This window comes from Marmota flaviventris, chromosome 6, assembly GCF_047511675.1.
Source record: "Marmota flaviventris isolate mMarFla1 chromosome 6, mMarFla1.hap1, whole genome shotgun sequence".
NCBI lineage: Eukaryota > Metazoa > Chordata > Mammalia > Rodentia > Sciuridae > Marmota > Marmota flaviventris.
In genome coordinates this window covers 110,795,604-110,818,902 of record NC_092503.1, presented here as the reverse complement: position 1 = coordinate 110,818,902, position 23,299 = coordinate 110,795,604, and the positions used below count along the sequence as shown (strand labels likewise).

General features: G+C 45.3%; 1 protein-coding gene across 3 annotated transcripts in view; it reads left to right on the top strand.

The window, feature by feature from the left end:
- Cul9 (cullin 9) overlaps nt 1-22,946 on the top strand; it is a 36,158-nt gene extending 13,212 nt beyond the window's left edge. Inside the window, exons 10-41 of one of the 3 annotated variants that reach the window (XM_027950379.2) lie at nt 316-512; nt 875-1,092; nt 2,033-2,279; nt 2,361-2,466; nt 3,020-3,247; nt 3,517-3,607; nt 3,738-3,909; nt 6,031-6,136; nt 6,417-6,512; nt 6,776-6,951; nt 7,530-7,663; nt 7,994-8,173; nt 8,341-8,450; nt 8,526-8,708; nt 8,851-9,011; nt 9,288-9,510; nt 9,607-9,796; nt 15,827-15,972; nt 16,110-16,239; nt 16,400-16,599; nt 16,993-17,243; nt 18,214-18,559; nt 18,974-19,114; nt 19,254-19,418; nt 19,641-19,804; nt 20,170-20,263; nt 20,754-20,828; nt 20,921-21,031; nt 21,184-21,301; nt 21,617-21,750; nt 22,431-22,504; nt 22,585-22,946. In XM_027950379.2, coding sequence (XP_027806180.1) covers nt 316-512; nt 875-1,092; nt 2,033-2,279; nt 2,361-2,466; nt 3,020-3,247; nt 3,517-3,607; nt 3,738-3,909; nt 6,031-6,136; nt 6,417-6,512; nt 6,776-6,951; nt 7,530-7,663; nt 7,994-8,173; nt 8,341-8,450; nt 8,526-8,708; nt 8,851-9,011; nt 9,288-9,510; nt 9,607-9,796; nt 15,827-15,972; nt 16,110-16,239; nt 16,400-16,599; nt 16,993-17,243; nt 18,214-18,559; nt 18,974-19,114; nt 19,254-19,418; nt 19,641-19,804; nt 20,170-20,263; nt 20,754-20,828; nt 20,921-21,031; nt 21,184-21,301; nt 21,617-21,750; nt 22,431-22,504; nt 22,585-22,795 — 5,178 coding nt within the window. In that variant the 3' untranslated portion in view covers nt 22,796-22,946. Of the gene's footprint in view, nt 1-315; nt 513-874; nt 1,093-2,032; nt 2,280-2,360; nt 2,467-3,019; nt 3,248-3,516; nt 3,608-3,737; nt 3,910-6,030; nt 6,137-6,416; nt 6,513-6,775; nt 6,952-7,529; nt 7,664-7,993; nt 8,174-8,340; nt 8,709-8,850; nt 9,012-9,287; nt 9,511-9,606; nt 9,797-15,826; nt 15,973-16,109; nt 16,244-16,385; nt 16,600-16,992; nt 17,244-18,213; nt 18,560-18,973; nt 19,115-19,253; nt 19,419-19,640; nt 19,805-20,169; nt 20,264-20,753; nt 20,829-20,920; nt 21,032-21,183; nt 21,302-21,616; nt 21,751-22,430; nt 22,505-22,584 lie in introns of all 3 variants that reach the window. The other 2 variants (XM_027950378.2, XM_071613367.1) reach the window with 2 other exon arrangements.
- Nucleotides 22,947-23,299: the final 353 nt, after the last annotated feature.

Here is a 23,299-nt window from a genome sequence, read left to right as displayed (position 1 = left end):
AGTGGGTGACCAGACCACTCTTGTAGCCTTGGAGCTGAGAGTGTAGAGGCAGAGAGAAATGGTGGTCTGATATTACCATCAGATATTAGATTGTTTGGTTTGTTTTCTTTTTTATTCCTCCTTCCCTTTCTCCTCCCTTCCTCCTTAGCATTTGATATTCTATTACTACATCTTCCATTTTCACCTCCTACACTACCTATTTGCAAATAGTTCAGCTACCCCAAAGTTTGAGATCTAGAATGCTGACCCCTATCTTCCCATTGCTTTATAGTGACTTTGTCTACTCCTAACTCTGCTTCCACATCCCCCTTGCAGGTGCTGAAGATGCTGGCTGTTTCTAGCTCCTCAGAGATCCCCACTTTTGTTGCTGGTCGAGATTCCATTCAGCCTTTGTTTGATGCCCAGATGACCAGAGAGATCTTTGCCAGCATTGATTCAGCCACACGCCCAGGCTCTGAGAGCCTACTGCTTACCGTCCCTGCAGCTGTGATCCTGATGCTGAACACTGAGGGGTGAGAACATTACCCTCCAAACTTCAGATTTCTGTTAAGTCTCAAACCCCACTACTCTGTCCCAGGCTTGTGCGCTCCACAGAAATTCCTCTTACATTATCACCTCCGAATTAAGTGATGGTGGCCCTCCCTGAATGTCCTTATGAGAGACACTAAGTTGTTGGGGTAGGGAGATTCCCAGAGAAAGCAGAGAGACCCTGCTCTTCATTCATGGGACTGAGAGGAATAGCCTCAGGTCAGGGTGCCAAAAGTCCTGCCTCAGAGGGATAAGAGCCCCCTCAACTGCAGGGCCCTCTGCACTTGCTTTGCTGCTTCAGTTTCATTTACTATCAATTTCTTTCTGGATCACCTCCCTCTTTCAGGTGTTCCTCTGCAGTGAGAAATGGCCTGCTTCTGCTCAACATGCTTTTGTGTAACCACCACACTCTGGGGGACCAGATCATAACCCGAGAGCTGAGAGACACCTTGTTCAGGCATTCAGGGGTAGCACCAGGAGTAGAACCCATGCCTACCACACGCACCATCCTCATGATGCTTCTCAATCGCTACTCTGAGCCACCGGGTAGTCCTGAGCATACAGGTACCATTGTGGAGGGAAGTTGTTCTGCTGAGGAATCATACAGTGCCAGCCAATGGCCAGAAAAGCTAAGATTTACAAACCAGTTCTTACTAGAATGATCTGAGCTATCTTCAGGAAATGAGTGAGGGTTTTGGTGCTTCAGTAGAACTTCCTGACCAAGGGTAGGATATTCTAGAATAAGTGCAAAGAAATTGCCTTCTGTGAATGGCTTTAAACAGACAGGGAATCTAGCCAGTTTTGTCTAGGTTTGGTGTATCTTATTGGAAAGTAGAAAATGTATTGAAATGGCATGTAGGAAAGCTTCTGTAGAGGAATTGCAATTTACGGTATGGAAAATTTGTGACTAGAAACATGAAATATTGGTGGTACAAAAAACTTATGTTTAAAAAACAGGTGAGGGCTGGGGTTGTGTCTCAGAGGTAGAGCACTCGCCTAGCATGTGCAAGGCGCTGGGTTTGATCCTCAGCAGCACATAAAAATAAATAAATAAATAAAATAAAAGTATTGTGTCCAACTACACCAAAAAAAAAAAAATTGAAAAAAAAAACAGGTGAAAACCCAGAAGTATGGGCAGATATCAAAATAAGCACTATATATCTATTAGTCTATAAACCTAAAGCCATAATGCTAGACATTGTGGCTAGACAATATTAACTATTCATAATCATTACGTGATTATTGCTTAATGTCTATGAGATTAAAACTGTGTTTAACTTGACAATGTTTTGCTATACTAGATTTATTTTTAGATGTAGATATGTCTGTATTTGGGAACAGAAAAAAACCAAATCTTTCTTAGTTTGGTAAAAACTGTAGACATCCTTGATATGGGAAGAAAATTTGGAGGTGATTTTCTGTACCTTCCTGTATCTCAGTTTGATGAACTTATAAGACTCCTCTTCATAAACATTTTCCCCCATCTGGCATGTTTTGACTACAGCATTGGAAACCCCCAGTGCCCAGGGCCAGGATGGGTCCCCTGAGCTATTGATTCGATCCCTAGCGGGGGGCCCATCTGCAGAACTACTCCTGGACTTGGAGCATATGTTGTGCCATGAGGGCAGCCCAGGGGGCGCTGTGAGGCCCCTCCTCAAGCGCCTTCAGCAGGAGACCCAGCCCTTCCTCCTGTTGCTGCGAACTCTGGATGCCCCTGGGCCCAACAAGACTGTGCTCCTGACAGTGCTGAGGTGAGAAGTCTGTCCAGGCACCCATGCACTGCAGGGATGAGAGAGACTGCAGAGACTTCACTTGTTTCCATCCCCTCACAGGGTCATGACCCGCCTGTTGGATTACCCTGAAGCAATGGCCCTCCCCTGGCATGAGGTCTTGGAGCCCTGCCTCAACTGCTTGAGTGGACCCAGCAGTGATTCTGAGGTACCAGAGCCTTGGCAGGAGTGGGGAAGAGAAAGGCAACATCTGGGGTACCATTCACCTCTTGAGGCTCAAGGCATAGCAGATCCATTCTGACCATGTCTGCAGGCCCTGGGATGGTGTTGGGGAGAGGAAGGCTAATAGCATTGAAGGGTCTTTGGAACTGGCATCTTTAGAGTATTAACCTTGTGGCTGCACCTGGATTCTAGATTCTTGGTTTTGGAAAAGCTCATATTCACCCATCCAAATAGCCCTTGCTGTTCACTTGTCAGGGTTTGTGTATGTGGAGTGAGGCTCAGGCACCATAGTTGGTTCTTGGGATAGCTGGGTCCTGGCAGGAATAAACCTGGGAAACTGCCCAAGCTCTGCCATTGCCAGCTCACTCTGGAGGCCCAGCACCCAGTGTTCTGTTCTGTCCTTGGCCCTGTCCTTTCTCTGGGATTTCAGGTTTCTCCAAAATGTTAGCCATCACTCTTAATTTACTGGACCCAGCCCTCAATCCTTACTTGCCCTGATCTTCATTTCCTAAAAACTAATCCATTGGCTTTTGGGTCAGATTGTTCAGGAGCTAACCTGCTTCCTGCATCGCCTGGCTTCGATGCATAAGGACTATGCTGTAGTTCTCTGCTGCCTGGGAGCAAAAGAGGCCCTCTCCAAAGCTCTAGACAAGCACTCAGCTCAACTGCTGTTGGCCTCTGAGCTGCGGGACCTGGTGACAGAGTGTGAGAAGTACGCCCAGCTCTATAGCAACCTCACCTCCAGTATCTTGGCTGGCTGCATTCAGGTGAGGAAGGGCTTATGCATATAGAGCTGAGAGAAGGTAAGCCAGAGCAAGGGAAAGGCACTCCATGTGTGCTTCTCTGGGATCCCTGTGTGGCAGAAGTGGCAGCAAATCTGGAATACTTGTTCCCTAACCTTTACCTCACATGGTCCTATCAAAATGTAGGGAGAAAGGGGTTGGGTATTCTGTTGCTCCTTGACTCTTTCTCTATACATGTTTCTCTAATGTTCTTTACTTTCTGTCTCCCTCCCTCTGTGATATTCTCACTACAGATGGTGTTGGGTCAAATTGAAGACCACAGACGAACCCACCAACCCATCAATATTCCCTTCTTTGATGTGTTCCTCAGGCATCTCTGCCAGGGTTAGTGCCTCCCTCTGCTTTCTCCTGACTCCCACCCAACATTTACTCTTTCCTTCCCTTCCTGCTCCCTTTCCTTATTTCTGTGTCAACTAACCAGGTGTGGCTTCTACCCCTTACCACTGGTCCCCAGGCTCCAGTGTGGAAGTGAAGGAAGACAAGTGCTGGGAGAAGGTGGAGGTGTCCTCCAATCCACACCGGGCCAGTAAGCTGATGGACCGCAACCCCAAGACCTACTGGGAGTCCAATGGCAGCACTGGCTCCCACTACATCACTTTGCACATGCACCGTGGTGTTCTTATTAGGTATGAACACACCCATTTGCGTGCATGTTCATGCATACAGATATTTTGATAGACCCTTATATATATATATATTCCAGAGCATCCACATAGAATTCTACATATAACTCCCATCACTGAGGGCTATACATACATTTAAAGGTCAAGGCTTCAGCCAAGGTTTCTCTTTGGTCTGCTTGGGAGATGACCCAGCAAACTGTTAAGTTCCAGAGGTATGGATGTATCCTCAGCAGCTCTGTGGAACTCATGACATAAGGCCTGACTTTGGTAATACATAGTGGCTCAGATGATTTATATGACAGATGAGTAGCAGTGAAAAGATAGACTGACTACCTTGGTTCTGTGTATAGATACTTCTTGCTTGCTAAGCATTGTAACCTACTATACCCCAACAGTTATAGATGTCACCTCCCTGTGACTAGTGTTGAGGGATATCAGTAACTGATTTATCTACTCTTGCTGGAGTCATTTGTTTAATGCCAAGCATCTGTACATGGCACTGTACAAGGGTCTGGGGATACAAGGACAATAAGATATGGTTGTATCAGGGAACTCACGGTCTAGCTGGGGAGTCAGGTTAGAAAATCAGAGCTGGGGATATAGCTCAGCTGGTAGAGTGCTTGCCTCACATGCACAAGGCCCTGGGTTTATTTCCCAGTACCATACACACACAAAAAAAGTAGAGTGTACAGTAAAGAAAAAACATGGGCTGGGCAGGTGGCAAGCCTAACATCCCAGCTGCTTGTGGAACTGAGGTGATAGGATTGTTAGAGCCCAGGAGTTCAAGGCCAGCCTGGACAACATAGTAAGACCCCATCTTTAAAAAGAAAAAAAAAAGGCTAAAAGAACAAAAAACATCATGCTTTATATGTGCCTTGAATCCTGAGGCTGATGGAAGGGTCAAGGGGCTTCCTTCTAGAAGGAGGGATTGACTGAACTGAGGTTTAAAATTGAGTGTTTTATTTGGTTGGGTTTTTGTTTTTTGGTTTGAGGAGGGGTTGTTGTTTTTTGTGGTTCTGGGAATCAAACTAAAGGCTTTGCTTATGCTAGGCAAGAGCTCTATCATCTGAGCTACACCGAGCCCTGAAGTTGAAATTAGCTAGATAAAGAAGGGGCAGTGGATGTCGCAGGCAGAGGGACAACATGTGTGTAAAATGGAAGTAAGAAACACCGCTGTGTTGGGGAACTTTAAGTAATTGTGTTTGCCTGAAATGAAGTGTGTATGTTATCATAGTGACAGAATATGAAGCCAGGAGAGTAGGCTTAGGCAGATGAGAAAGATTTGTGAACTAAAGTTATTTGAATTTTGCTCTGAAACTTGGTGGGGGCATTGAAGAATTTTAAGAACAGACAAAACTAAACTTTTTATTTAGAAAACTCATTTAGGCAATTATGGGAGTTTGGGTTAGAGGCCAGGAAAAAGGAGTTGAAAGGTTTCTTCAGTGGTCTAGTTAAGGAGTGCTTGATGTGTTCAGTTAGGCAGAAGGACTTGGAATAGAGAGGAGGTGATGAATCAGGGGTCTACTGGACTTACTCTTTTTTTTTTTTTTAATATTTAGTTATAGGTGGACACAACATCTTTATTTTATTTTATGTGATGCTGAGGATCGAACCCAGTGCCTCACACATGCTCTACCTCTGAGCCACAACTCCTACCCCACCCCACCCCACCCCGCCCCACTCACTCTTGATTGGATGGTAGAAGCCATGAAAGTGAGATGTCCATAGTGACAGTGGTCTGTGTTCTAGTTTGAGGATACAGTAAATGGCCCATTTATTTCACAGGAGAGAGCAATAGAAAGGGGGCAGGTTTACATGGATAGATGATTGTTCTACTTGAGCTTGCTGATTTGAAGTACCTGTGGGACATGGCATGGAAATGTTTTAAGTATACAGCATGAACACTCAGGAGCAGACTGGGTTAGAGATGTGAATCTGGAGTCATTTTTGAATTAATTTTTTATTGAAGCCGTGAGTTTAAATGAAGTCACTTTGGGGAAGTATAAAGGCAAGAGCAGAGGGTCTGGGAAAGAAAGATATGTTAGGAGCCAGCAAAGGAGCAGGAGCCCGAGAAAGAAATAGTAGAGTGAAATAGATTTGATTGACCCCTTTCTCCTCTCTCAGGCAGCTGACTTTGCTGGTGGCCAGTGAGGACTCAAGTTACATGCCAGCCAGGGTGGTGGTATTTGGGGGTGATAGTACCAGTTGCATCAGCACGGAGCTCAATATGGTGAGGATGCATGTGCCCCCCTTCACCTTACTTTACTCCCCATTTTTCTATTTATCCCATGGCCTATGGGAAGGATGCAGTCCCTGGGGAATGACCTCCTCCTTTCTGGAAAGGCCTTACGTTGTAAGCAACAAGAATAGAATTAGGGATTTGTAACTGTGTGGCTCCCTAGGCTCAGTGAAGGGCACATACCATAACCACCTTGGTTGCTGTCAGCAGTCCTTCCAGCCCTGCTTCTTTAGGTGACAACTATCTCTCTTGGTCTCTTTTGCCCTGCCAGGTAAATGTGATGCCCTCTGCCAGCCGGGTAACCCTCCTGGAGAACCTGAACCGCTTCTGGCCCATCATCCAGATCCGAATAAAGCGCTGCCAGCAGGTGGGGCTGGGAAGAGAATGGGGCGGAAGATCAGGAAGTAACACAGGGTCCCTTTAGGGACTGGGTTCCCTAACATTTAAAGGTCAAGGCTTTAGCCAAGGTTTCTCTTTGGTCTGCTTGGGAGATGACCCAGCGAACCATTAAGTTCCAGAGGTATGGAGGTATCCTCAGCAGCTCTGTGGAACTCATGGCATAAGGCCTGACTTTGGTAATACGTAGTGGCTCAGGTGATTTATGTGACAGATGAGTCTACCTGCATACAGGGCGGCATCGACACCCGGGTTCGGGGTGTGGAGGTCCTGGGCCCTAAGCCCACTTTCTGGCCACTGTTCCGGGAGCAGCTGTGTCGCCGTACATGTCTCTTCTACACAATTCGGGCACAAGCCTGGAGCCGGGACATAGCAGAGGACCGCAAGCGCCTTCTCCAGCTCTGTCCCAGGTGGGTGGGGTATAAGGAGGGAAGATGGTTAAGGAAACTGTAAGAAGTAGGTGGCAGAAGATAGGTTTCCATGGGAGTCTGAGAAGTAAAACTAGTCAGGACATGAGGAGACAAGTGGACATGAGCAAGAAGTATGTGCTGATAGGGCAGAACTGGGGAAAGGACTAAGCTTGGGAAGATTGGGTGTTAATTTGCATTTGAGTGTAGGCCTCAGGCAAACCTGTGTCTTTAATCCTTGTTTTGTTTTGTTTTTGTATTTGTTTTTGGTACTGGGGCACTCTGCTACTGAGCTGCATCCCCATTTTAGTTTTGGGTTTTTTTTTTAATATTTATTTTTAGTTGTAGTTGGACTCAATACCTTTATTTTATTTATTTTTATGTACTGCTGAGGATCAAACCTAGGGCCTCGCCTGTGCTAGGCAAGTGCTCTTTCGTTGAGCCACAACCCCAGCCTCTTAGTTTTTATTTTGAGGCAGGATCTTGCTAAATTCACCAGGCTGACCTTGAATTTGCGGTCCTCCTGCCTCAATCTCCAGAATAGCAGTGTCTTTAGTCTTAACTCCACTATTTGTTCCCAGACTGAACAGGGTTTTGCGTCACGAACAGAATTTTGCTGATCGCTTCCTCCCTGATGATGAGGCCGCCCAAGCACTGGGCAAGACCTGCTGGGAGGCCCTGGTCAGCCCCCTAGTGCAGAACATCACCTTGCCTGGTAACCATCCCAATACCTGGCCCTGCTAACCAGCTCCTTATAATTATCCCCAGGAATCACCTGAGTCAATATTCTTGATTATCTTGATTCCTATGTTTGTCCCCAAAGGCCTGTCACCCCCTTGTTCCTTTCTCCTTCCAATTCTGGAGACTGCTCCCTGAGATTCTGATATTTGAATCTTCCTCTCAACCCTACTTCCAGCCTGCTGGAGCAAGCCTTGCTGAGGGGTGGACTAGAGTTCTGCCCCCAAAACCTTTTTGTACAATTTCTCCTTCTCCCTGAACTACCTATACGCTCATTTCCCAAAGCGGCCTCTTCCTGCCCTTTCAGATGCCGAAGGTGTGAGCTCTCTGGGATGGCTGCTGGATCAGTACTTAGAGCAGAGAGAGAACTCTCAAATCCCCATGAGTCGAGCAGCATCATTTGCATCTCGAGTTCGTCGCCTTTGCCACTTGCTGGTGCATGCGGAGCCTCCTCCTGGACCTTCTCCTGAACCATTGACACGGCCCTGTGAGTCCCATCGGTAGCCAGCTGAACTGAAAATCTTGGTTCCTTCCTTCTCTGACTTTCTAGCCCCCTGGGAACTACTGCCCTTTCCAGGAGAATCAGTATCCAAGACCCCTGCGCTCACCCAGAGGCTGAGGTGAAACCCCTTCTTCTGCCCTCTGTCTCCACAGTCAGCAAAAACAGCAAAGTTCGGGATCGGAGCCCTGCGCCCTCACCAGTTCTTCCAAGCAGCAGCCTGAGGAACATAACCCAGTGCTGGTTGAGTGTAGTGCAGGAGCAGGTGGGCAGAAGCAAGCTGAAGTCTGGGGGGATGCAGGCTGCGCCTCTTATGTCATTTCGTGCTCTGTCTCCTCAGGTCAGCAGATTCTTGGCTGCAGCCTGGAGGGCCCCAGACTTTGTGCCTCGTTACTGCAAACTCTATGAGCACTTGCAGAGAGCAGGTTCCGAGCTGTTTGGGTCCCGGGCAGCCTTCACCCTGGCTCTGCGCAGCGGTTTCTCTGGTGCCCTATTGCAGCAGTCCTTTCTCACTGCTGCTCACGTGAGTTTGCCAGCCTCCCAGGCCACAGAGCCATAAACTTGTGTTCGTTTCCTTCTACTCTGTTCTTTCACCTCCTTTCACTCCATATTCTCCTTTGCTGCCTCATTCATGGTTTGCCCAGTGCCTTTTCCATTGTTCCCAGATGAGTGAGCAGTTTGCTAGGCACCTTGACCAACAGATCCAGGGTAACCTGTTTGGTGGATCCCCTGGAGTAGAAATGCTGGGGCAGCTTCAGCAACACCTGGAACCCATCATGGTCCTTTCTGGCTTGGAGCTGGCCACTACTTTTGAGCATTTCTATCAGTGAGTGCAGGTCTGGAGAGGGAGGGGATGGGAGGCTTAGATTCTAGAGGAGAAAGAGTTAAGTTTTAGAGGGGAGGAGAAGGAGGCGGCAGTGGAGAGGAGAGTTAAGTTATAGAGATGTTCATACATTGATGGAAAGCGGGTGGAAAGGAAGAGCAGTAGGGCCTGTGACTCGAGCAGGCTGCAACAGAAGGACCTGCCTTCTGGAGGGGGAAGCTGGGCCTGTACTGTGCTGGCACCTACACTTAGGCCTGGATTATGTTGTGTGTGCTGCAGGCACTACATGGCAGACCGTCTTCTGAGCTTGGGTTCCACCTGGCTGGAGGGGGCTGTGCTGGAGCAGATTGGCCTCTGCTTTCCCAACCGCCTCCCCCAGCAGATGTTACAGAGCCTGAGCACCTCAGAGGAGCTACAGCGCCAGTTTCACCTTTTCCAGCTCCAGCAGCTTGACAGGTTGCTCTTGGAGCAGGAAGATGAGGAGGAACTAGAAGAAGAGGGGGTAAGAGCAAGGGGAAAGAGTGGGGGAATAGGAAACAAGAGAAGACTAGAGTCAAGAAGGGAGCCCATGGACCCTTGAAATCCTTCTGTTCCTCAGGAGGAAGAGGAGGAAGAAGAGGCGGAGAAAGAAATTTTTATGGAAGATCCAAGTCCAACAGTTTCCATGCTGGTCCTGTCACCACGCTGCTGGCCTGTCTCCCCTCTCTGCTATCTGCACCATCCCAGAAAGTGCCTTCCCACAGAATTCTGTGATGCCCTTGACTGCTTCTCCAGTTTCTACAGCCAGAGTGAGGAGCTAGGGAGAGGAAACTGGAGATTGGAATGATTTATTTGGGGTGGCAAGAGAGGGAAAGGAGAGGATCATGGGACAGGAATATGTAGACATGAAGAAATAATTTCTAGGTTCAGCAGTTTCCTAGGAAAGGGTACAAAAGTGTGGGTTGTAGCTTCATTAATTTTTGCTCTTGGTTCCTTCAACTTTCTATGAATTTGTTTTGTTTTTCTAATTTAAAGTTATATATTTAGTTTTCAGTCCTTAAAAATATATATTGTTTTTGCTTCACCCCATGGATTTTTTAAAAATATTTTTTTATTGGAATATAACTAGTATTCAGTAAAATGTACAAATACCAACTATAAGGCTTACTGAATTCCTAGCCCACGTACAACCACATTCCCCCAAGTAAAGAACATCTTCAACATCCCAGAAGGCTTCACCCTCTGTGTACCTTTTTTAATAGTCAATATCACTCCCTAAAAGATACCATTCTTTTTCCCTTTACTTCCATTTATCACCATAGATTTTTTTTTTTTTTGGTAGCAGGGATTGAACCCAATCGGTGCTCAACTGCTGAACCACATCCCTAGCCTTTTTTATTTTTTCTTCTGAGACAGGCCTTAAACTTGCAATCCTCCTGCCTCAGCCTCAGGAGTCACTAGGATGTGCCACTGTGCCTGGCTTATCATCATAGATTTTTTTTGGTCTGTATTTGCATATCATACAAATGGAATCATAGAGGATGTATTCTGTTGTACCTGATTTCTTGCACACATGTAATTGTAAGAATTATCAGATCATCAGTTATATCATTAGTTTGTTCTTTTGTATTGCTGAGTCATATTCCATTGTCTGAATCTATTTATTTTTTCTGCTGTTGATAGATATTTGGGGTGTTCCATATGTTTGTTTATTTTATTTATTTGAGGTTGTTTTTTTGTTTTTTGTTTTGGTACCGAGGATTGAATCCAGAGATATTTAACCACTGAGTCACATCCCCAGCCTTTTTATTTTTTTATTTTGAGACAAGGTCATGCTAATTTGCTTAGGCCTGGCTAAGTTACTGAGACTTGCCTAGAACTTTCAATTTTCCTGTCTCAATCTCCCAAGTCGCTGAAATAACAGGCATGTGCCACCATACCCAGCTTCCATGTTTCCATTATACAATATTTTTAATTATTGCTTAGTTCCAAGAATTTTCTAATTTTTATAATTATTTTTTCTTTGATTTGTTAGTTTTTTAAAAGTATATTTGAAAATTTTAGAGTTCTACCTTCATTCTGTTGTGGCTAGAGAATATGATTTTTGTGATTCTGAACCTTTGCAATTTATTGAAACTTCTTTTATGGCCTAATAGATGGCCAGATTTTATAAGTGTTCCATGTATGATTAAGAAAAATGTGGAGCCAGGAGCAGTGGTACCCACTTGTAATTCTAGCTAATAGGGAAGCTGAGGCAGGAGAATCCCAAGTTGGAGACCAATCTCTGCAATTTATCAAGACCTTGTCTCAAACAAACAAAAACTGGATAGCCAGGGCTGTAGCTCAGTGATAGAACACCCTTCAGTTCAATCCTCAGTACTGCAAAACTAAAAAAACATAAGGGAAAGAAAAATGTGTTCCTTAGCTGTTGGATATAGGATGCTATATGTTTCATTTAACAGACCTAGTTAATTAGTTAATTGAATTGTTAACATATTCTATGTATCTTACTAATTTTTTTCCCCCGTTCTGGGGACTGAACCCACGGCCTTGTGCATGCAAGGCAAGCACTCAGCCAACTGAGCTATACCCCAGCCCCTTACTAGTTTTTATCTACTTCATCTACTGAGAGAGGTTTGCTAAAATGTACCCTTATCATAGTGATTTTAAAAACTTAACCATGTCAGTTTTGTTATATATACAAAACAAAAATATATATAATTTATATAATAAATATATATTTTATATAACAAAAATATATATCTTATATAACAAAAAATATATATACATATAATTTTTTGCTATGTTATTAGATACATTTTAAAATCATTTAGTCATGCCATATAATAGAACTTTCTGTAATGATGGAAAAGTTCTTTCATGCACTCTTTAACATGATAGCCATTCATGGTTGTTAGGTACTTGAAGTGTTACTAACACAACTGAGGAACTGAATAATTTATTAATCAGTTTAAATATAAATAGTTAACATGTGACTAGTGACTACTATAATGGACTCTGTACATGTAGTCTTCATGGTAAATTAAACTTTGTTATTATTGTGAAGTGAACTTTTTTCTAACAAGGCCTTTTCTCTTAAAGTCTATTTTTCTCACGTATTAATTGTATACCAGCATTCTTTGGTTCTCGTTTTTCTGGTGTATCTTTTTTTTTCTATCCTTTTACTGTTTTGTTTTTGCACTAAGAGAAGTTCTTCATCTTTTACGTTTCTTTCTCTTTTTTTAGTACTGAAGATTGAACTCGGGAGCACTTGACCACTGAGTCACATCCCCAGCCCTATTTTGTGTTTTATTTAGAGACAGGGCTTCACTGAGTTGGTAAGTGCCTCACTGTTGCTGAGGCTGGCTTCCAACTCGTGATCCTCTTGCTTCAGCCTCCCAAGCTGCTGGGATTACAGGCAGCACCACTGTGCCTGGCTCTAGATTTCTTTTTTAATTGTGGCAAAATATAGCTAACATAACATTTGCCATTTTAATGGTTTTTAAGTATACAATTTAGTTGTTCTTTTACTTAAAAATTTTTAAAATTTGCAAATAATTTCAAGAAACCCATGTAACCTTTATCCAAATTTTCCTTTTATGAACTTTTCATTAACATTGCTCTTATCATTTGCTTTTCTTGTATATGTATGTATGTGCATGTACATTATCTATGTGTGATCCACACACACATATACACGTTTTTGGCAACCATTGCATAAACTCTGCCCCTAAATACTTTAGACACGTTTTTGGCAGCCATTGCATAAACTCTGCCCCTAAATACTTTAGTACATACTTCCTAAAGAATAAAGGTATTCTCCTACATAATAAGTTTATTTATTAATAAATTTAACATCTATATTCCAGTTTTGTGAGTTGACCCATAACATTTTCCATGTCTTTTTTTTTTTTTTTTGTTCAGGAGAGAATGCAGTCTAGGATTACCTGTCATATTTTGTTGTCAGGTCTCTTTAGTCTCTTTTAATCTAGACTATTTCCTCAGCTTTCTTTGTCATTTGGGAAATTGACTTTTTTTTTTTTTTTTTTGGTGGTGGTACTGGGGCTTGAACTCAGGTGCTCTGTCACTGAGCTACACCATCAGCTTTTTTTTTTTTTAATATTTTGAGATTGTCTTCTTACTGAATTACTTAGGCTGGCCTCAGCCTCCTCAGGAACTGAGATTTCAGGTGTGCACCATCACATAAACCAGACCTTTAAAATTTTTTAAATAGTTTCTCATTTTAAATTTGTATGTTTTCTCATGATTAGACTTCAGGTTATACATTCCCAGGTGGAGTACTAAGTAAATGATGTTATGTTCTTCTCAAGGTATTTCATCCCCAGACACACAGTTTCTATCTGCCTTTTTGTTTATGATGTTAATTTTTTTTAAATGTTGACGGTTGAAGTTTTTATTTTATTATTGTTTTTGTTTTTTCGGTGCTGAAAAAAACCTAGGGCCTGATTCATGCTAAGTAATTGCTGTATCATCACAGCCCCCTGTGATGTTAATTTTGACAACCAGGTCAAAAGGTTGTTTGAGTTCTCTACCTTATAGTTAATATTTCTCCCTTGTTACCATTAACAAGCAGTATGTGGGAGAAGATAACTTTAAAGTCATGCCAGCATTCTACTCCCATCAGAATTTTCCCCAGTATAATTTTAACTTTGGCATATCCTTATGTTTTACATATGACTTAAAAATTACCTAGAATTTATTTTCTGTTCAACCCAACAGTCTCTTTTTCTGAGTTGTCAGTTCTAGCCTATTTATTTATGAATAACAACATCTTTAATCTTTTATTTTATATTTTTATTTACTCTTATGTTTAAAAAGTAATAATAAATTGAATACCTTTGTACATATGATTTATTCTGGGTTTTTGTGCATTTTTACTTTCTTCTTTTGGATTGACAGATTTTTTTTAAAATTTTTTTTCTGTCAGTTTTAGAAATTATGCATTCACTTTTGCATTGGTCTTTATTTTTCATTTTTATTTTTTGCCATAATGGTGATCAAACCCAGGGCCTCATGCATGCTAGTAAAGTGCCCCTACCTTTATATTTTTAACCTTCTTGAATTAATGTGATTTCCCACTTTTATGAACAATTAAAGGACCTTTGAAAAATCTCAACTCCAATCCTAACTCCTATTTTACTGGTGTTTAGTATTTTGAAATTATCTTTTTTTTTATTTCCAAGTTTAATCATTATTCAATGGTTATTTACATTTGCCATCATGACAATTGCTTTAGTCACCATTCTTTTTGCATCTTGGTCTTTCTATGCTCAATTGTCTTTTTTTTTTTTTTTAAGTACATCCATTAAAAGTTTCTGCATTGAGGGAATATTGGTAGAAAACCTGGGTTCAATCCCCAGCACCATGAAAAAAGAAAAACCTTACCAGTTTTTATTTGTCTGAGAATGGGTCATTTTACTCTTATTTAAAAAACAATTTTTTTATTATAGTAAAATTCAAGCATATACAAACATAATAAATAAACTTCAGCCCACCAGTATATTGTAAGTCTTGGCCAATCTTGTTTCATCTAGTCCCCCTAACCTACTTTCTCCCATCCCCAAATCTGAAAGGTAAGGACTCCCTTTTTAAAAGCAAGGGCACTATCATTACCTTTAGAAGTTAAAAATATTTTCTAATACCATTAAATATATAGTGTTCATATTTCCCTTGTTATCTCGAGTTTTTTTGTTTTTGTTTTTGTTTGATTATTTAGTTTAATGATCCAAGCAGCCCACATAATGCATTTGGTTGAATAATCACTCACTCCCTTAATCTATAGGTTTCTGCCTCCCTTTTTTCCCCCTTGTAATTGTTTCTGGAGGAAATTGGTTGGTTGTTAATTAGAGTTGTCCCCAGGCTGGCTTTTGCTGACTGCATCCACCTGGTATCTTCTAGCATATTCCTCTCTCTCCTTTATTTCTTGAAACCTGATATTTAGATGTAGAGGATTAATCAGATTCTACTTCGATTTCTTGTCCAGAAAGCATCAAGGGTGGCACTGTATCCTTCCAGCAGAAGGCATGTTAGAGCTAGCTGACTGTCTCTCTTTGAGATGTTAAGACAGATCAGTGGATTTCAATGTCATCAATCTCATCTACATATTACATGTAATTTTTCATGAGATTTTCATGTCTGTCATTTTATTGGGGATTATGAAATGGTGATACTATAGTTTTGTCACTCCTTTATGTGTTAGCTAGAATGTTTTCTCTATAAAGAGAAACTTACTCTCATCAATTATTGGTTACCTCAAAGTATAGTTTTTATAGGGAAGGCTTAATCCTTCCCTCTTGTTCCATATTTTTTTAAAAGTTTTTTTCAGTTGTAAATGGACAGAATGCCTTTATTTTATTTGTTTATTTTTATTTGGTGCTAAGGATTGAACCCAGTACCTCACACATGCTAGGCAAGTATCTGCCACTAAGTTACAGCCCCACCTGTTCTCCTTTATCTATCTATCTATCTATCTATCTATCTATCTATCTATCTATGTTTTAGTTGTAGTTGGAAACAATACCTTTATTTTATTTATTTATTTTTATGTGGTGCTGAAGATCGAACCCAGGGCCTTGCATATGCCAGGCGAGAGCTCTACCGCTGAGCCACAACCCCAGCCCCCCTCCTTTATTTTTTAACCAGTTAGTTATAATAACTGTTGGTTCCCTAGTAAACTCACGTAAGCCCAATGAAGTCTTTTAAAAATGTGTATCATTATGAACTCAGATTGAAAAATATTTTGTGCTTTTATAACCTGACCCTAACCCCCTCATTTCCTTTAGTCTTTACCTCCACCTTTCTCCTCAATAATTTCCTAGGTCAGAACCACCCAGTCCTGGACATGGGACCACATCGGCGACTGCAGTGGACATGGCTGGGCAGGGCTGAGCTGCAGTTTGGTGACCAGACCCTGCATGTGTCCACCGTGCAGATGTGGCTGCTGTTGAATTTCAATCAGATAGAGGTGCCTTAGCTCCTTAGCCTCTCAATATTCTCTTCTGCCTGTCTCTATTTTCCTACTAAACTCTCTAGGTCCATACTCCTCCCTCCTTTTCTCTTCCTTTCCCTTTACTCCTGACTGGCCTTGTTTCTCCTCACCAGGAGGTATCAATAGAGACCTTGCTGAAGAATTCTGACCTCTCTGCTGAGCTACTACACCAGGCACTTCTGCCCCTCACCTCTGAGAATGGCCCTTTGACCCTGCAAGAGGGTCAGGACTTTCCACACAGGGGTAGGTCAGTGGGGGCTGAGCTGAGTCTCTTCTGTGGGGCAGGGGGGCTCTCAGATTGGTGAATGGTATACTAGGGAATGAGTGTCTAGTAGTGTCTTCTTAGTCCTTACTCATGTGTCCCTCCTTATCCTTGGGAACCTGACTAGAACCTGGTTTCCAGGTGTGCTGCGGCTCCGCAGGCCTGGACTCCAGCCCAGTGAGGAGGTCCTGTGGCTCATACCTCCACAGACATACCTGAATGTTGAGAAGGATGAGGGCCGAACCCTGGAACAGAAGAGGAACCTCTTGAGCTGTCTTCTTGTTCGTATTCTTAAAGCCCATGGAGAAAAAGGCCTCCACATTGATCAGCTGGTTTGTTTGGTAGGCAGAGGGGACCATGCCATTGGGAGAGGCAGGGAGTCATGCTTGGGGTTGGGGGATGGAGCCAGAGGTCTCACAAGGTAAGGTAAATCACTCTCAGTATGAGACTTCCATTGGGTAGCATTTCTGACTGGGTTTCTATTCCTGACCAAACAGTTAGAAGTTAGAAAAAAAACTTGAATGTTTAATGTGTGCATGATTAAGTCATTTAGTTCTCACAGTGATCCTAAATATTATTATTTTGGCCTGTTTGACAGATAAGAAAATAAGGCATGAGAAAGTTAATAACTTACCCATAGTCACACAACCAATAAGTGGTGAGCCAGGCATTGAACTCAGGCAGCCTGGCTCCCCTCAATAAAGTAGTCTGCTTGCTTTGTTTCTTCTGTCCAGGTGCTGGAGGCCTGGCAGAAGGGCCCAAATCCCCCTGGAAGCCTGGGTCGTGCTGTTGCTGGAGGTGTAGCCTGTACTAGTACAGATGTCCTCTCTTGCATTCTGCATCTCCTGGGCCAGGGCTATGTGGAACGGCGTGATGACCGGCCCCAGATCCTGATGTATGCCACACCAGAGCCCATGGGTCCCTGCCGGGGTCAAGCAGATGTCCCTTTTTGTGGCAACCAAAGTACCAAGGCCTCCAAGCCAAGGTAGCCACCCCCACTTCTGTCCCTTTGTAATGAGGTGGGAAGGGTTGTAGGGCCAAAGCCAGTTTGTTGTTTGTTTTTTTTTTTTTTTTGTAAAAACACTTCCAGTCTTTCTGTGTCTGGTCCTATTTCCTTTCTCTATTATTTCCCTCCCTTTGCTAATCTTCATTTTCCCTTTGTGTACCACCATTCCCTTAAGTAAGAGGTCTTGCCATCCTTGTCTTCCTAAAAGCAGCCCTTACACAAGGGACCTAAACACTCAAACCCTTTTATAGATATCTCTCATTCTAAAAAAATATGGAATATTCTGCAAATATAGAGAGTGCTGAAAAGCACTCTGCTCAGTGAAATATGAAAAAAGTTTGTTCTGAAGAACTTGCTATCAATTAGCCTTTTATAATTGGCCAGCACCCCTAAAACTTCCAACATCAGATCCAGTTCATCAGAAACTGTTAATGACACTAATTTTCATGCCTGCTATTTGCATGGTATGTAAAGTGAGTTCTCTGGAATAATCTTTCTCAAATATAAACATGCACACACATCAGCTGGGATTGGGCTCAGGGCAGATCCTGGCTCAGCAGCGCTTTCTGTGAGACTTGTGCTGCTGGTCCATAGGCCACACTTTGTGTAATAAAGAAATAGACTACTCTTTCTCACCAAAGGTGCTGCTAGCATTTTGGGTGGGACCTATAGTGGATCTTCCCATCCACTATTGGTTGTTTAGCATCCTTACCTCTGCCCATCAGATCCATGTAGTATTACCAGTCATTGCTACATCCAGCCCCAGCCCCACATTTACCAATCCTTCTGTGGAGGTCTTTGTTCAGACAGTTTGCATTGTAACCCTCAGGCTGGTAAGGCAAATCCAAGTGATGGTGTGCAAGTGGGGAATTGAATCAGGTGGGGTTCAGATGATAGGTCAGATAAATAGCACAGAGATACTGATTGCTGTCTCTTTTCTCTCCCCAAGCCCAGAAGCCATGGTGGCCCTGGCATCTTTACAGCTGCCAGCAGGCCGCACCATGAGCCCCCAGGAAGTAGAAGGGTTGATGGAGCAGACAGTGCGGCAGGTACAGGAGACACTGAACTTAGAGCCAGATGTGGCTCAGCACCTTTTGGCTCATACCCACTGGGGTGCCGAACAACTATTGCAGAATTACAGTGATGACCCTGAGCCACTGTTACTGGCAGCTGGACTGTGTGTACCCCCGGCCCAGGCTGCCCCCACACGCCCTGATCACTGTCCCGTCTGTGTGAGCCCCCTGGAACCCAATGACGACTTGCCCTCCCTTTGCTGCAAGCACTACTGCTGTAAGGTGAGACCCCCAACTCTCCACCCTAACACAGTTTCTTGAAAACTCTGAGACAAGTGCCCAGGAGAGAAAAAGCCACTCATTGCTCAGGCCTCCTTTCTCTTTGGCCTGTCTGCTCTTTCCATCCTTTTTAAAACTTGGGTCCTCCTTCTTTTTCTTGTTCTCTTTACTCCCTTCCTTCACGTCCACTCAACAGTAATTATATTAGGCTAATGCCTGAGCCTGTGCATCCTCAAAGACAACTATAATTTGTGCCAAGCATAAGAAAACCCATAGAGACCAGAAGGATAAGGGTCAGTTGTGAGGTAGATCTAGGAATAGCTGTCTCCGGCCTTACAAATGGTAGGGAAGGGGTGGGTGCTAGGTCAGTTACAAGGACACCTGTCTTTTAGCAATCTCTCCTTCTGTCCCTCCCAGTCTTGTTGGAATGAGTATCTGACAACTCGGATCGAGCAGAACCTTGTGCTGAACTGCACCTGCCCCATTGCTGACTGTCCTGCCCAGCCCACCAGCGCCTTTATACGTGCCATCGTCTCCTCACCAGAGGTCATCTCCAAGGTATCCCCTCTAGTCTGAGAGGCTCCAATCAGAACCAAAGGGCCTCCAGGAATGTATTGACCTGTGGGGTGCTAGGAGCCTGGCGGTTTGGCATCCTGGAGAACCATGTACTCACCTTGTGGCACCTGTGGCCCTACAGTATGAGAAGGCCCTTCTGCGTGGTTATGTGGAGAGCTGTTCCAACCTGACCTGGTGCACCAACCCCCAGGGCTGCGACCGCATCCTCTGCCGCCAAGGCCTAGGCTGTGGGACCACCTGCTCCAAATGCGGCTGGGCCTCCTGCTTCAACTGTAGCTTCCCTGAGGTGGCTGCCCTCCCCATACCCTGCCCCTGATCAAGTATTCCCGCTCCTTCCCTGCTCAGCACCCCTGCCCTCACAGAATGTGACTTATCCTTCTTCATCCTCTACAACCCTATTGATGTTCACCCTTCTGTGATTTGTCCTCTCCCTCCCTCTCCCAATACACACCAGCAGGGCCACACTGTCAGGGCTCAGCTGTGTCCTCATCACCCCCTTCTGCTCTAGGCACACTACCCTGCCAGCTGTGGCCACATGTCTCAGTGGGTTGATGATGGTGGTTACTATGACGGCATGAGTGTGGAGGCCCAGAGCAAGCACCTGGCCAAGCTCATCTCCAAACGCTGTCCCAGCTGTCAGGCTCCCATTGAGAAGAACGAGGGGTGCCTGCAGTAAGAAGGGGGTACTGTGGGCACTGGGATGTGAGAGGGCAAGGGAGGGGCAGGGAGGCCTGGCAGTAAGGAAGGGACAATGAAGCCTGTTGTAAAGCTCAGAAGATGAATCACCCCTCACTTTGGCACTCCCAGAGTGACTTCCTAGGCCTTCATTTTCCTTTCCTCACTTTTAAATCTATACTGTGGGCAAATTCAAAAGCAAGGGTGCATGCAGCAGGGCTTGGAAAGATGAAGATAACTACAAGGCAGAAGGACAGGCCAAAGGCCCAGGGCATTGTCAGTGGTGTGTCCAGGCACTTGGCAGTCCTGGCACACCCCTGCCCAGAGGCAGGCACCCTCTGACAAGCTAGCTTCCTCCATAGCATGACCTGTGCCAAATGTAACCATGGATTCTGCTGGCGCTGCCTCAAGTCCTGGAAGCCAAATCACAAAGACTATTACAACTGCTCTGCCATGGTAAGGGGCTGGGCACCCAGGAGGCAGAGGCCCAAGAACAATCACGATGGGCTGCTGCTGCTGGCCCTGGGCTAAAAGGGCTTTGTGTCTAGAGCAGTGTGACTGCAGTTGGGACTCGGTGGAGGGGAGGACAGAAGCCACTAGGGCCTGCAGACACTGGGAATTCTGTACTGGGAGGCTTGTTTTCAAGGGCCTTTATCTTCAGAATAAGACTTCTCACCCCCAAGTGGCCACAGAGAATCTGAGGACAGGGCATCCTCAGTGGGTGCCTGGGCATAGCAGAGCAGGACACTGCAGTCGTGTGTGGCTCTGGGCAAGCCTCAAAGTCCCCACCTGTAGAGGGGATTAATAATATGACATGTCCCTAATTTAAATGAAAATCACCTGTGTACAATGCAGAAGCACCTCAATGGATGGTGGCTGTTCTAATTATTAACTCCATCCTGTTGGACCAAAGCATCCAACAACCCTCTCCACGTGTTCTCACCAGGTAAGCAAAGCAGCTCGCCAGGAGAAGAGGTTTCAGGACTATAATGAACGGTGTACTTTCCATCACCAGGCACGGGTGAGCAGGGAGGGAATGGGTAGGTTGATGGGTGAGGCCAGAGGGCTGGAGTGACTGCATGGGAGGCTGTGCTGAGTACCTTCCTCACACAGGAATTTGCTGTGAACTTACGGAACCGAGTCTCTGCCATCCATGAGGTGCCCCCACCCAGATCCTTCACATTCCTCAGTGATGCCTGCCGGGGCCTTGAGCAGGCTCGAAAGGTGGTAGTGGTGGGGGAACAGTGTACCAAAGGGTCCTGGTGGGCTTGGGTGCTTTTATCTGACTTATCTGGATGGAGGGACTGAGGAGAGGATAGGTGGGGAGGCAGAAGTGCCAGGCCTCAGGCAGCAAATGCTGACTGGGGCTTCCCTAGGTGCTGGCCTATGCCTGTGTATACAGCTTCTACAGCCAGGACACAGAGTACATGGATGTGGTGGAGCAGCAGACGGAGAGCCTGGAGCTGCACACCAATGCCCTGCAGATCCTCCTTGGTGAGCGGGGCCCCTCTCAGTCCTGAGCATCCATGCCCAACCAGCCAGGTAACACTATGCCCTCATCTTCACTCTGTCCCCATCTTTTTCATTCTGCATAGCTTCTCACCCTTGGGTCTAAAGTCCATGCTATAGGGGCCAAGGGCAGATGTGCACCTGATGGGTTGATCCTGGTCTGTACCCTGCTACTGGCATGTAAGCTCCATGAGTGTCTATAGCCATGCCTGGCACCTGGTAGATGCTCCATAGGTGTTTGTGGAAGGAGTGGGTGAGAATGAGAAAAGGAATCAAGCCCCTGTACCTGTCCCTCTACAGAGGAGACCCTGCTGCGCTGCCAAGACCTGGCCTCTTCCCTGCGCCTCCTGCGGACTGACTGTCTCAACACAGGCATGGAACTGCTGCGGCGGATCCAGGAGAGGCTGCTAGCCATCCTGCAGCATTCCACCCAGGTACCTCTACTGCTGGCCACTTGTGCCTCTGCACTTGACAAGGTCAGGGGCTACCTATGTCCAGCACAACCCTGCCAGAGTCAAGTCCAGAAGGAAAGGCAGTGAGGAGGGTGAATAGATGTTAGAAGGCCTGGGCAGATGTCCCATCCCTGGGACCATCCAGCTGTGCTACCAGTCCCTGTTTTTTAACCTCCCGGGGTTTCCTATAGAATGGTTGTTGGTTTGCCCATATCAAAGGTTTTTGGCCAGGGTGCCCATCAGAATCACTCAGGGAACCCTTTCAGACTATACTTCCCAGATGTGGGTTCAAAATCTCACAAGTGAGGACCAGAAGGTGAGGATCACTGGAATAAGGAGCCTACAAGGTTCTTCCAGTTCTAATATGGGTGTGTTGTACCTGCACCATGAACCCTGCCCTCAGGTTGTCACTGACTGGAAAATAACTTGGGCAGAATACATAAACACGCACTGTAAGCTGCTCGAGTACAGTGGGGGTTCCCGCCAGTGTATCTTGTATTTCTGGAGATTCCCAGCCAGTTACATTGCACAAAGGCATTTGCTTGTGAAGGGCCATGGTAAGAGGAGGGAGCACTCATGGCAGGAGCCTGGCCCTCAGCAAACACAGCTGAAAGTATGCTGGGCACAAGGCCACATGTCCTCTGCTCTCCTGCTTCTGCCAGGATTTCCGATTTGGTCTTCAGAGTCCAACAGTAGAGGCCCGGGAGGCAAGAGGATCCAACGTACCTGACAATCAGTGAGTAGGGCAGACAGAGCCCCAGAGGGGCAGTGGGAGATGTCAGGCTTCTCTGGGCTCAGAGCAGTGGCTTTCCCTAGGCCCCAGGATTCCTCTGGGCTGGAGGCAGAGGATGAGGAGGAAGAGGACGAGGAGGAAGATGATGAGGATGATGTGCCCGAGTGGCAGCAAGATGAGTTTGATGAGGAGCTGGACAATGACAGCCTTTTCTACGATGAGGAATCTGAAAATCTGGACCGAGAGACTTTCTTCTTTGGTGATGAGGAGGAGGATGATGAAGCCTATGACTGAGGGGCAGGATGCAGGAAACTGCTGGAGTTGCCCCACCAGAATCATGGGGCTGTGGGGATGGGGAGTTCACCGCTTCCCACCTTTGTGAGGAGGGGATCTCCGGTGTCTGCAGCACCCTCTTCTGTTTACTGAATAAACTTTTTTTCACAAACTTCTCTGAAAGGAGGCTGGATAGCTTCCCTAGGGACAGCCGGCTTCATCTCCCACTGTTCCCCTCATACTGTTGTCTTTAGACCTCCAGACTCTTCTGCCCTCTGAGAAGGCCCAAAACAGACCCATCTGGTCTAAGCTGATAAAGGGAAGTGAAGTCCACAAGGTCCAGGGCCAGGTGCAGACCCAGCCCCACTTCAGAGGAGATGAGATGAAAGAAAGGCCACCCCCCAGGATAGCCTTCCTCCAAGAACATGAGGAGGTATCCTCCTCTTAGGGACCTACAGACTTTTAAAGGGTCTCTCTCTACCTTAAAATGAAATGTGGGGGGGGGGGGCGGGATATGACCAAAGA